Here is a 14711-nt window from a genome sequence, read left to right as displayed (position 1 = left end):
GCACGGGTGCTTGCGTTTGCTCTTATACGCAATACGGTCATTCCATGCCAAACGTCCCAGGCGTGACGCTCGACCATCACCGATTCTTTCGAAAAAAATCACAGGGGTTCCTTATCTGTTGAATAGCCACTTGCCTAAATATTTTCGTCCACAAAAAAATTGATGGCCGCGCTAGTGCCGTTTGAATTTCCCGAAGAGGCGCGAAACTAGACTCAAGTAAACAAACTGCCAAAAGTGCAAATCTTTAGTTTTCAACGCACAATTTTTTCTGTCCAATTCTACTGGCATTATTGTTTCATTTGAGTCCGATTTTAAATGATATAGTGTTCTTTTTTTGTTGTTTCTAATTGAAGACAAAATGCTGAAAGTGTGCCGTTTTTGAGATTTGTTTTTTGTTTCAATTTCGGAGTTTGTATACTTGTGCTAAGAGTGTTTTCCGCATCTATTGTAGATATACTTGTTGTATGAAATAGCTTCCTACCGTAGAAAAAAAAAAGTTTTTTTGTTATATTAAAGCGTAAAGTTGCTCAAGAACGGCATTTTGGTTTAAATTAAACTGCAACTTTTGCAGTGAGGTGGTCTAAGTAAAAATATGCCAGACCACTCAAGCGATAGAGCGCCATATGAACTTGTGATTTATAAAATTTAAACAAAGTAATATTTTTTTTTTTTTTTTTTTAAGCGAGAAAATGTTTTTTGATGTTGAGCTCCCGCGACACATTGCGGAGTGGTTCCATGCGGCAACTTCACGGCACAGCGCGGCGGTGATGGACCTTATCCGAGCCCAGGCACATGATCTGAAGCTCTAAATGGGGCATGCATCTTAAACTGCGCAGTCATAAGTTGTCACAACTTATTACTGCGCTATCAACTTACTGATAGGTCTCTTCTGGAGAAGAGACCTGTCATTTGTGGGATTAAGACAGAAGACAAGCGTAACCAGAAGCTCTGATGCAGACAACGCTATCTAGTAAACGCTAAAAAAAAAAAGAAAAAAAAAAGACCTTTTGCACTTTTTCTTTTGTGTGTGGGCGTTGAAAACGCTGAATTGCTCGTATCTGCAGAAAGGAATCTTTTCTCCATTGCAAAAGATCAGGACTTTCGTGAATCTTCATTCGTTTGCTTGCGTGCAGTGTGACAAGGCACACAGCTTTTCGCTAGCCGGCAGTGTTGCCGTTTTAGCCGTTTTCGAACTGGACAGGATCGTAACTACAACGTTACTGAGTACACAAGCTCTATTTGCAGAAAAGTACATCTTGTAGCCTAAAATAGAGGGCGTGAGCTAAACAATACGAATAGTTCAAATACAAGCATGTAGATGGCCCTAGGCGATAGCTAGCACTAGAGTTCCTGTATAGGATCCCTACGGGAGCCTGAGTTGCGCGTTCATCCCTGTAGCGCCGTCTTCCCTGCACGAAATGTTGATCCTGCCCCTCACGTGACTGAATTCGGCGAATAACGGCGCCGCGCGTCCGAGTCGCACGGCGCGCTCAAAAGCAGGGGAACGTATGCCGGGGCACGCGCAACGTCTACTCTCCTGCACGGCACTTGACCCGGCTCCTCACGTGATCGGATCTCGGCGAATAGCGGCTCTGCGGCGCGCGGAAAATAGACTTGCAACTCTAATTCCCGTAGGGGCCTATACAGGAACTCTAGCTAGCACCAGAGCATGCGCCTCGGCTCAGATAAGGTCCATCGCTGTCGTATTTATTGCCAAGTAACTTCATTACTGCTTATCGATCAGGATTAGTGACAAAGCGCACGGGACATCCTGGAGAATCTATCCCCGTCACTTCCGCCATCTTGGAACTACTGCCCCGCCATCCGTAGGGTGTTGGAGTTGCGAAAAGTGTAAACGATGAAATAGTCTCACGCATGATGTGGGGCAGCTGAAATATTTGCGGCTCGATGCTGGCGTGTATGGCTCGCAGGACGATGAATGCAAAGAAGTGTGTCGGCATGATGGAAGATAATCCGAACACTGCAGCGACGAGCACGAGCGCAAAGAAGGTGTACCTCCGGCCAATCCTGAAACGGGCAAGATGCTACAGTCGAAAACATCTTTAAGGCAACTCTCACTGTTTGCCGCTCTTTGGTTAGGACTTACTCACTTTCCTAATCTGTTGATGTACAGGCTCCCACGATTTGAAATACGCGTTCGCAGAAGTAGTTTATCTGGCTGTGCTAAGCCTACCTAGGCCAGTGGCACTTTGTTAAAAAAAAAAAAAAAAAAAAAAAAGATAATGGAACTCCTTTTCTTTTTTATTACACATCCGAGCATTGTAGGCCCGGCCAAAGCGCATTCCTAACAGCCTCCTAATATTACCTAGTAAAGTGGAACTCTTAAATTAGGGGAGATGCTGCGTTTACTCAAAAATAAGGCTGTTTTTTTTATAAACAACGCCCCTTGCGTGGCGTTCTCCACTTTGCGCGCGGTGAAATGGTGCTTGCTCTGAGCTACTTAAAAAACAAAAACTAGAAAATGACGGTGGCACACGTAAAGTTAGTCATCTGCAACAAAATTCGAAACACATACACTTTGTTCTCAGGACTCTAGCGCAACTGGCTGCTTTGAGACAAGCTATTGTATAGGTGCACCTGTAGCGGACAAGCGATAAGCATTTGCGTGGCGCTATACGTAAGCCTTTCTGCTCAAAATGTATGAAAAAGCACAACCAAAAACGTACGAGCCTCGTCTATAATTCTGCTCAGCAATTTTCTTATTCTTACTACTTTACCCGTTAGCTCCGAGACTGTGGAAACATCGTGCGTACACTGTGCGCTATATTTAGCTTCAGCACATGATTGACATGTTATCTCAGATCACTCACAGAAAAGCGCATATCATCGAATAGTTCTACTCAATTTAGTGCTGCATATTAGTGTTTGATGGCACACTAAACTTCATTTCACCTCACGATGTGCCGCAATGGACACTACAGGTCACCCTCTAGCCAATTCGGTGCTTCCCACGCATCATGTGACTTCACACTCTGTGCGTCGGTCTCTGCAACCAGGAGGTCACCTGAAATGCTTATAGCTTGGCTCCGGCGACTTGTAGCATCCGCTGCGATACATCGTAATGTGAACCGGAGCCCCTAGATCTTTTGAACGAAATGGCGTTAGCACTGACGGTCATGTACATTACTGTATTTTTCTATACCATTTACTGAAGTATAGGCTGGATACCCGATATGTTAATAAAAAAACCTAAACAATTCTGGAACATCATGAATAAAAAAACAGATTTTTCTGTTAGTCTAAAAAATGAAAGTGGGGATGTTATGCCAATCGAAGTGTGTGCGAATGTATTGAACGAGTTTTTCTTCAATCCTTTTCTAGTGAGAAAAGCACGGAGTGTCGTCTCTTAGACATTTCAGAGTACTTGCCGATGGACCCCATCTCGCTTGACTGTGCTGGTGTCGATCATGTCATTGAAACATTAAGATTGTCGTCTTCAGCGGGAGTGGACGGTGTTAATTCGAAGTTTTTGAAAAATACTAAGCATTACTTTTCTATCATTTTAACTAAACTTTTTGATCAGTCGATTAGAGATCATGCTCTCCCTTTGGATTGGAAGGTGGGGAAGGTGGTTCCCATTCACAAGACTGGTGACAAACATTCCCCTTTAAATTATCGCCCAATCTCTATAACCACTGTTCCTTGCAAACTCCTTGAGCATATAATATTTTCCAACCTCGCAAATTTCTTAGAATTTAACAACTTCTTCTGTACATCCCAACATGGATTTCGAAAAACATTTTCATGCAAGACACAGCTTGTATCATTCACACATGATTTTCACTGCATCCTGGACCGAGGATCCCAGGCAGACTGCATTTTCCTAGATTTCTCCAAAGCGTTCGATAAAGTATCTCATAAACTACTTCTTCTGAAACTGTCCAAACTTAACATAGATGCTAATTTTCTTGCATGGATTCAATCTTTTCTATCATTTCGGTCACAATTTGTTACAGTAAATAATAGCAAATCTTCCTTTTCGTCTGTGGCCTCTGGGGTTCCCCAAGGATCTGTCTTAGGACCTTTACTTTTTCTAATATATATTAGCGACCTCCCTCTTAATGTTTCCTCGTCTATTTGTTTATTTGCTGACGCCTCTGTGATTTACCGTGAGATACATAATGATCACGATAACATCATACTTAAGTCTGACATTAGCGCTATCTACCAGTGGTGTGACGTATGGTCTATGACGCTTAATACTAACAAATGTAAGTCCATGCGTGTATCTCGGCAGTCACGTGAAACTCGGAACTAGTTTCTCAATCAGGCCCAGCTTGACACGGTATCTTCTTACAAATATTGAGGTGTACAGATAACTTCTAATCTCTCATGGAAAACACATGTACAGTATTTCACATCTAAAGCTAACCGCATGTTAGGCTACCTCAGGCGGAACTTTTCATTGGCACCTGTTTCCCTCAAGCTAATTCTTTATACAACTCTAGTTCGACCGAAGTTAGAATATGGAGACTCTGTCTGGGATCCCGGACAGGCAATTCTCATCACCGCGTTGGAGGGCATTCAAAATAGATCCGCTCGTTTTATTCTTTCTAATTATCATAATACATCTAGCGTAACTTCTATGAAAACTACTTTGTCACTTCCGCCCCTCTTCCTGCGACGTAAGCTTTCACGCCTCTCTTTATTTCACAAAATTTATTTTCATAACTTTGTGCTTCGCGACAAATTAATCACTCGTCCCTTTTATATTTCTGCTCGTCACGATCATCAGCCCAAAGTTGAGATGCCAGTCGCTATCACATCTACATTCCAATTTTCTTTCCTTCCTCGGACATCCCTCGACTGGAACCACCTTTCCGGACCTATTGCATCCATAACCGAGAGTGTGCTTTTTAGGTCTGCTCTAACCAATCATTTTTTTTTATTGAGTGTGAATATCCATACATTACAGTGTTTTGATCCCAACTTTGCTCTCCCCCTCTGTAATGCCTTCGGGCCCTGAGGGTAAAGCAAATAAATAAATAAATAAAAGAGAAGTTCACAGCACAATGAGCTTACATTTTCCGGTGAGTCTGCTGGACTACGGATTTCAGTCTAGATAATACAAAGCCCTTTCAAAAAGAACACCCCTGGTGTACAATAAGCTGAACAGAGTAGAGCGACCTCACAAGCCATTTTGACTACCCCACCGCTGCCGCAATGCATTGAGGGAACTTGTCTTTCTGCGCGTGCGACACCCCCGCTGGAGCTTTGCGCGAGTGGAGCACGAGACGGCACGAGCCCTCGCGTGCACGGCCGTCTGCCTCGCGTGAACTAAACTTATGGCGGCATCACGCACGCGCCGAATGCTTAGTGATTTTGGTCTATTAGACAGTGTTTCAACCGATTGACCAATCTAGCGCAAGTTGTTGGTGCCGCAAGCCTGGCTTCGGCAGATCAGATCGCATGTCTCCCGTCTCACTTTCGGCAAAGCGATTTTGAACGTGCATGAATGCCGTATGTGCTGGAAGTTCACTGTAAGAATGACATTGTAACATATTTTATTACGAAATAAATGATGATTGTATCGTATTGTGAGAAAAGTCTGACCAACAGTTTCTAAAAAGCACGCGAAACTTGCTGCTGAAAAAAAAACGAGCTTCGTGAGATCGAGCAAACAAAAAAATTGCAATCATATGTTTACTCACTTGTCTGACAGAATGCCAAATAGAAGAGCTCCGACTGTGCAACCAACGCTGCTCATGGTGAACACAAGGCTGGGCAAGTGATCCCGGTCGCACACGAAGTCCCACTGAAAGAAGAAATAAAGACAAACGCCAGATACATTTAATGATGAGAAGTCACTTATTATGGCCGGTGTAATTAGTCTGCCAGATTAAAAGAAAGACCGAGTGACTCAGCTCGGAGATGTCTGGATGACGACCGAGATGGTTTTAGTCATTACAACTATAAGAACAACATTCGCACGCGTTTGTTGGATTACGTTTGGAACGTAGAACGTCGAGATAAAGATGCATGTTACCGCAGCAACCAAGTTACACAATACTTGGTTGCGGTACTGGCAACTCGCTGTCGTATGTCGAGGTAAGCTGCCTTGCAGTTCCGTCAAGCGTAAGCAAATGACTACAGGGTGAAAGGTCCTGATCGGTCCCGTTCCTGAGGTCGATGGGGGACAAGGAAGTGCCAGAGTGTCGTTCATCGATTGTTTCTCCCATTCTTTTGACAAGAATTGACCCATATTTGGGCAGTGGTTAAATAGACCGTATCAAGAACTTACGCGGCACATGTTCGGTTGCAGTATGTCTTTAATTAACTGAGTGGTTACATTTGCTCAATTAGAATTTCTTCGTAAAAAAATGTATTAGCCATTTGATTTAGGGAATCACTCGAATATTTCCATTGTTACTCTTATAAAGAAGTTTTGCGCCTCTTCCTTCCTCTTCCTCTTCCTCTACACATCGAAACTATTCATAATGATGGCGCAAAGAAATCGAACGTACACAGAATAAAATTCAATTTGGGCTGCAAAAGAGCATGCGGTATGTATCACGCGTCAATAATCCTCCCAAACTGCAGATTTTTATTGCATCGTAAATTTACTGACAATCGTCATTTATGGGGCTCAGTTAGCATTTCAGTTTTCGGCTGGACGCCTGATTTGAGACAAAGACCGCGAGTAGGTGTTTTGTTCATAAACAGGGCACAAAAAGCATTGGAGTAACCATAGTATTCTTAGCCTTACCTACAAGGTGTAAGATAGACAGGTGGGGAAACGGCCAATAGAAGCCTACCGCAGCGCCGTGACCGGATTGTGTACTCGTCTGCTTGCGGGTACCCCCGATTTGCGACAGATGGCGCTGCGGCGAGAGTAAAAAAATTGGAATCGGATTTGCATGGAACTTTATGAGAGAGTGCGCAAAATAAACCGAGAGCACGACAGTCGTCGATTCAAAATCCGGGAGAACTCATCTCCGTCAGTTTAGCCGGTCGCCACCGGTCGCCAACCCGGAGTGAGAGTTCGCGGTGCTCCACATAGATGGCGCCACAGAAAAAAGAGAAAACCGACGGGGACACAATCCGGTCGCTCATTTGGCTCTTGTTTCCCCACCTGTCTATCTTACACCCTGCTTACATATAACATATCGAGATATTATTTCGTACAGACGTGGAAGAATATTATGCATTCTGTTATAGGCTATATATGGCTTGGCGTGGTTGACATTTGTATTTATGCTTCCAGGTGTATATACATGAGAGCCCATTGTTCATTTTTTGGCACGGTCGGCTGTTGGACTGCTGTTTCCTGTATATTGGAAGTGGTTTTTCGCTCCTACCATATTTCCAAATATAAGCATGTAGTATTTATGAATAAATAGATAGTCTGCATCACGATTAAAAAATGGTCAAGAATGGGTAAATAATAATAAAAAAAATAATAGCGTGAATTAGCTACCAATGGCGGTCCTCTGCAAAGGAAAGACGTCTGGGAGAAGCAACTGCCAAGGGATGACGGCGGCAATTGATGTATCGATGATGAACCGATGAAACGTCAGGTGTTCTCAGAATCGCTGGCATGACTGATGTGCAAAAATAACGAACTGAAACGTAACCAATCCCTGAGATAACACACAAAGACATGATGATGGAAGAATTTCAGCCAGAGTGTGACTGCTTTGATTGTTAAGCTTTCAATTAAAAAGTATAAAGGAGCGGATGGACAGTTTTCAACAATACATCTAAACGTGAGAAGTATTAAAATAAGGCTGGGAATCTCGGAATATTTTGAAGTCTCTGAGTGTGGAATTTCTTACGCGATATTAGTGACCATCTACCCATATTCTGTGTAAGATCTTTTACAAATGGTAAACTAAATTGTGGTATGAAAAAGTTTTGGTAGCGCGTAATAAATGAAGAAACGCTTAGTACTTTTGACTGCCTAATAGAGCGGGAAAGTTGAGTCGACGTTTATAGAGAATGCAATCCTATAATGGCCTATTAAAGCTTCTTGACGAAACTAAAACATTGTTATGATGCTGCTCTTCCTCTCTGGGAAAGTAAGCATGGGCCTAGAAAGATTTAAAACCGTGGATAACTGGCAAACTGTATAAAAGAATACGAGAAAAAAACTGCATAGATCATGCTTTTATAAAAAGTCGTGATCCCGCTCCATTGGATGACTTCAAAAAGTTTAGAAACAAATTGAACTCCGACTTAAAAACAGCAAAGTGTGAATATTATCAAAATAAATTTCTGCGTATTCCCAATGACGACAAGGAAGTACGGGATACGATTAACTATCTAACGAGCAGGAAGCAAATACGCAGCAGCGTGAAGAAAATCTTCATAAATAACAAAAGTGTCGTCGGCACAGCACGTGGTGACAAAACGAATCGGCATTTTGTCAGCATAGGCACGTGCATAGGAAAAAAATGCAAGCTGAAATAACTGCATGGTGGCAGGAAATCAAATAGAATCTATCATGCTTTTTCCAACGACACCATGCAACTAAGATTGATAAGATAATGGGTAGTCTAAAGAATGATGTTGCAGCTGATGACAATGAAGTAAAAGTGCTACCAATTAAGTACACCGCGAAGGTAATAGGTCCTCTATTATCCCACATAATAAATATGATGCTTGAGTGCGGTAATTTTCCTTATGAATTAAACATCACGAAAGTAACTCCTGTCTACGAGGGTGGCGGATAGACCTCAATAAATAATTATAGGCCCATTTCAGTACTCCCGGTTTTCTCCCAGATTTTTGACTCAACGACAGGATAACAGTTAAAAAAATATATATCATATAATAACTCCTGCTCAATATGGTTTCCAGAAGGAAAAGTCTACAGAATCAGCGCTCATCGACATAAAAGGTAAAATTGCTGAAAACATTGATTACAAGTTGGTAGCACTGGAATTGTTTTTGGGCTTAGAAAGATCGTTCGACACTAAACAACACAATGTTTTACTTAAAAAAAAAAACTTAATATGTACCGTATACGAGGAATAGGGCTAAAATTAATTAAAAGCTATCTAAATGAACGCTACAAATATGTATGCTTAAGTAATGAGTCATCTAGCAAAATGAACATAAAACATGGCGTTCCCCAAGGCTTTATTCTAGGGCGTCTGCTATTCCTTGTCTATATAAACGATATAACGGAAATGCCTGGTTCCCCTCAGGTAATAATGTACGCAGACGACACAAATGTATTTTTTGCTGGTGAGACAAAACAGATCGTAGAGAAATTAGCCAATGATTATCTTTTAAAACTCTCAAAACGGTTAGAGATAAATCGATTAGGTCTAAATACCAGTAAAACAAAATAAGTTACTTTTAAGCCGATAAACAAACGCGATCAGAGTTCTATCAACATAACATTTAAAGGTACGTTTCTGGATCACGCTCAGAGCAAACATTTTTGGGCGTGTGGTACACGAGGACCTCTCTTGGTCAACTTACGTTAATATCCTCAAGGCTGAACTGTCCCGAGTTACTGAAAGCATATACAAAGTACACAATTTACTACCTACCTGGTTTAAACAAACATTATACTAATCCCTATTTTACTCAAAAATGAGCTAGGGCATCTTGGTTCGGGGAACTATTCACAAACTAATAGCAACAAACTAATTGTCTTGCAAACGAAAATCTTGCGTATGTATGAAAATTATAGAGGAGACAGAAGAAATTTAAGCATGCAGCCACTTTTTAATAAATATAATATGCTAAAAGCAGATCAAGTATTTGATTTCAAACTATTACAATTGATACACAGATACAAGCTCCACACTGCACCAACATACAATCTGAGCACGAACATTATTCGAAACCCAATAAGAAAGATGCCGGCAATAAGAACTAACTATGGCCGACAAAGTCTAAATTTCTTGATAAATTAAACAATAAATAGTAAAGGTATATCCGTAGATTTCTATCAACCTTTTGATAGCTTTCAAAGTGCTTGTAGAAGGATGCTCGTGACAAGTGAAATTGCCTTTTCATCTTTGTTAGTTTTTGTGTACTTCATGAGTGTTATAAATATGTCATCCATTTTTGTGCGTATTTCCATTCCTTGTTTCTTGATGTTTAAGTGTGAGAGGAAATCCTTTATAGGCTATTTTATTAATACCACTGTGTTGTGGCTGATTTTAGTGTGATGTATTGTATACTTGTATTTCTTGTATTCCACAACGAAAGCGTATGTCTTTGTTCCTGGTCCTTTTCGATGATCAGTGTCTTTTATTTTTTTTTCATGGTATATGAAACTCTAATTTCGATTACATATTTCTAAAATGTTTCACAAATGTTTCGGTCTATTTTCTTCTAACAGATCGGCTTGGTAAATGGCGCATTTTGTTGTATAATGTATTTGCCACTGCGCCCCGTCAGGCACCAAGCCTTTATCTCTGCCCCCCCACGCGGAACTTTCCGCGAAACAAAATATAAAAAAATAACCCGACAATGAAACTTACTTGCAAATGTTGGTATAGTGCATAATCAAATTATGCACCACGCCAAATGGGCCTGAGCCGCATTTGACTCAAATACATCGTCTGCTATCGTAGATCAGTGTATGTGCCCTTTCTTATCAGGATCTACCTGTCGACTTTTGTGCCAATCAGACGTTTCTTGTTAGCAGACGGACGCTGTAGGTCGCAAAACAATGTTCTTACATTTTTACTTATTACGCAGGTAAGTTGTGATTTCAAATGTTGATGCCTGAAGTGCCCTGTCTGTGACCACTTATGAAGCAAAATTTGGCTTGATATGTTAAGAAGACGATTTATACGGTTAGTTAAAAGGGCCAGAAATTCATTTGGCTCACGCGGTGGAAGAGTTTCCGAAAAATTCGAACCTTCGTTCCAGCGGTGCTGGCGTAGTCTGTGTCGTCGTACGTAAATTGCGTACAGGGTACCCTCCGCTTGTCACGTAATGCCGGCGTTGTTTGGTTCTCATCCTCAGCCTTTCGAAGGTAATCTTGAATGAAGCTGGCGTTGAAAGCGGACAGGGACAGGTAGCAGTTGTCGCTGCTTACTACAAGGTCCCGGAGATATGCAGCTTTGCTTTCTGTTAGGTTCAAGGTCTTCATAGCACTCGGGAGAACGCAAGAGTGTTCAGGCACCGACAACATAAAGATGAGGCCAAAGAAGTATCCTGGAACTAACAGGTACACCGGTGCCAAGTAAAGCCATAATAATGTCTTCTGGAACCTGCCGAAGCCACCGATGCTTTCGATGACGTCTTCGAATTCTGTATCGGCCATTCCAGCAAAACCTGCAATTAACAAAAAAAAAAAAAAAAAACACAAAAAACAACAATGACATAAAACACTTAGGGATAATAAACTAACATACTATACATAACATTGTATGGCAAAACCGTCCGGCACGAGTCGGATTTAACAAGAGGGTTTTAGAGCTTGGAGACCACGCCTGAAAAAGCTACAAGATTGGGTCTTCAGCATGTCCACCAAGGATTTATTTGAGCGTTCGCAGCGGTTTTTCATCGTTTGTTAACTATACCACCTTATAGTGTCACGAATATAAAAAAACAGGCGGATGTAAAGCAATCAATACAAGTTTCACGAGGCGACGTTGTGCCTGCAACAAAAAGTGGCACGGCGTACAATCTGCGGCGCCGACGGAAAAGCGCCTACATCAAAGCAGCGCGCTACAGCTGTTTCGAGATAGATGCTAGCTGCTTCACGCTGCAGCTGCTTTGAGGTAGCACAGTGACACAGCAAAAGGTACCATGCCACTGAGCTGGGCACGCATGCTGAGTGTCTGACATTTTACAGAAGTCGACTAGGCGTACGCTCAGAGAACCTGGCATTTTTCGCCTTCACGATAGGCGCTGGGAATGCGTAGACACGTTTGCGCTTAGGAAGGTTATAAACTAGAGCACGATAACTGCAGAAAATCAACTGGAGCATAAAAAGACTGCAGCAAAAAGTGAAAGAAAAAAAAACAAAAAAAACTTAGCCGGCTGGGTTTGAAGCCATGGGCATTCGCGTGGCAGCTACGTGCGCTGCCGATTTGGTCACTCATGAGGGAATTTGTCTGTACGCATTTTCGGATTAAAAACAAAGATTTTCGGAATAAGAACAAAAAGAAACAAAGTTGATAAAACTACATCTGTGTGTGTGTTCTTTTTTACTCCTGTGTCAAGCGTCATGCGAGAGTTATTTATTTTTGCTGTTAGCGCATATTTTCCTCAGCTGATATTTTTATCTGGCACGTGCCTGGAATGCGAGTAACCGATGTTTCTTTTATCATATTCTGGGCTTACTTTTGTTCAAGTGTGTTTTCCTGCGTGCTTGCGTTTTTCTTGTTTTTTTTTTTGGTACATATGCGCGAGTGTATTTCTACCTTCACAACTATGTACCCCCCCCCCCCCCCCTGCAACAATGCCTTCGAGCGCTGAGGGGTAGCCCGAAATAAATAAACAAAATAAATAAATGTCTGAAACGAATTTCTTATACAACATATTTGTGCATGGCCTAGGGTATAATGCCTGCCCAATTGCCAGTTCCCAGCTATCACCACAAGTGTGTGCCGCTTCCCCAATCAAAGCAGAAAACGTAAGCGCCGTTAGTAGTGAGTTTTAGTATTGCGTATGCGATTAAGCAAAAGTGCTGTGCTTTTGCCTTAGCGTTGTGTTCTCCACGCTGCGCTTGCGCGAAGTTGCAATGCGCCACTCCAAGGCCGTAGTTTGGGCTCCGCCGTGCGCGCAGTGTGAAACACGCAACGTTAACGCAAACGCACAGGGCTTGCGTTCACTCGTATACGCAATACTAAAACTCACTAATAGCTCTTACTCATGCGTTCTTTCATTCTTGGTGCTGTCTGTGACATCGGTCGTGGTAGCTGTGGGAAAGAACGTGTCGGGGCTGTCACTTCTCAAGACCCAAACAACACCCGGGACCATGGAAAGCGAATGGAGCTCATTTCGAGGAAAAACAGCGTCCTAAGTTCTACCTCCTGCTGCTCTACAATATGCGGCAGGCACCTTTTTGCGACTTAAAGAAGGCCTGTCTGGTCCCTATTTATGCATCATGCTTAGGCTTCACTCAAAGCCCAGCTTGGTTCGGGCCTCCCTGGGCCCGTTTCCGCGAAGCTGGTTAACTTTAACCGCGCCAGAAAGTTAACCGTATTACCACACGAGGGGGAATTTTAGATCACGTGACCAGCGGAGTATAGGGATGGCGGGGAAGGGAAACATCGCGGTGCCCCTCCGGACGAGCGTCGCTCGCTCTGGAACAAATATGTAGCACTGGCTGCACTATCAGGCACGTTTTCTAGCAATGAATGGTGCAGGAGGCTTTCGCTTTCCCTTACATCACTGACATCGCAGAGCATGAGCAATTATCTCACCGTATTTCTAGATCGTCTTTCGATTGTTGCCATTCCTAAGCCTAAAGGGTCGCGGTAATTATCAACATGGCAACGCCTTTGGAATCCTAGGGGATTGTCTTGACTTGATTGACCGGAAATTTATGGCACTCCGAATTAGACCGCGCTCCAATTTCCATTAGAGTCGAAGTAGGCGATATTTAATTTTATCCCTACTAGGTACTTGTACATACCTAGTAGAGAAATGCGGTCAACTTACTACCACGGTTAAAGCTAACTGGCTTCCAGCAAACGGGTCCTGGTGTCAAAACTGGACAAGCCCATGTGCTCTTCCAGGTCCTCTTTCGGTGCTGCTTAGCTAGCACTTAGTACTTAACTGCCCAGAACTTTCTCGCGCACCTCGAGGTAGTGACGGGTGCCTGACGATAGGCACAGTGCGTCTGTCCCTAACGTGAGCCCCAGAAGAGCTATATGTTCCACACTACTTCGGTGACTTCGTAGCGGATGTAACCCCAGGCCGGTTTGCTGACCTTGCGGCCGCGGCTGCTGCTGCGGCCAAGAGGGATTTTTCTGTCACATGATTAGCTCTATGGGGACAAGGAAGTACCTAGCGTCCCTGTTTAATGGTGGAGAAATCCGTATCGCTTCAAGCAGAAAAGCCTAATTTCGCTTGCAGAAACTGACTGCAGGAACTTTCAACTGGAGTCCAATTGACCGCCTCCTTACACTGTAGGAGCGGCAGATAAAGTTACGGCCAGGAAGAGTGAAAATGAGCCAAAACAAAGAAAAAAACACTCGAGATGAAAGCGGTGGCAGAATATTTATATACCTCCGCCAGCGCCGGCGTCTCGCGCCTTCTACTATGGTCTTTCTTCCTGTGTCATCTAAATATACTTTTCCTTTCGATCAGGTGATGCTTGTAGCGTTATACAGCATGTGGAAATCACGTGTTGACATTAGAAATGAGAATTTGTACCCAAAGACTGTACGCTTACATTTCATTGACCTTGTAACCTGTATCAAAAGTGTGTATGACATTCAAGAAGTAGTTCCGGAATGGTTACCTTTGTTTAGTAGTCTCATAGATATCAAAGAATTTTGACTTAACAAATGACATAGAACCATGCCCGTGAACAGTGAATAAGTGGTTTATGTTTATCCTTCCACGCAATAAAGCAAAAAAAAAACTTCTACTGTGGTCGAGAGGTTAGAGCGCCGGTACGTATCGTCACGGCGTGAAAGTTCTGGGTTCAAATAGCGCTAGGAACTTTTTTTTTTTGTATTTTGCGCGCGTCTTACTTTTTAACTGTGATCCTTTTTACGAATCATCCACTTGCACTATTGCGCCTTACACGGTGATTACTGTTA

General features: G+C 42.7%; 1 protein-coding gene across 1 annotated transcript in view; it reads right to left on the bottom strand.

The window, feature by feature from the left end:
* Positions 1-11254, bottom strand: part of LOC115329931 (beta-alanine transporter-like) — a 37458-nt gene extending 26204 nt beyond the window's left edge. The window contains exons 1-3 of the mRNA XM_042291500.1: positions 10847-11254; positions 5673-5776; positions 1874-2028 (exon numbers count right to left, since the gene is read on the bottom strand). Of these exons, the coding sequence (XP_042147434.1) occupies positions 1874-2028; positions 5673-5776; positions 10847-11254 (667 nt within the window). The remainder of the gene's footprint in view (positions 1-1873; positions 2029-5672; positions 5777-10846) is intronic.
* Between the last annotated feature and the right edge of the window lie 3457 nt (positions 11255-14711).

This window comes from Ixodes scapularis, unplaced genomic scaffold (genome assembly GCF_016920785.2).
Source record: "Ixodes scapularis isolate PalLabHiFi unplaced genomic scaffold, ASM1692078v2 PGA_scaffold2__306_contigs__length_199485367, whole genome shotgun sequence".
In the NCBI taxonomy this organism is placed as follows: Eukaryota; Metazoa; Arthropoda; class Arachnida; order Ixodida; family Ixodidae; genus Ixodes; species Ixodes scapularis.
The sequence above is the reverse complement of the archived record's forward strand: the minus strand, read 5'-3'. Positions and strand labels throughout refer to the sequence as shown.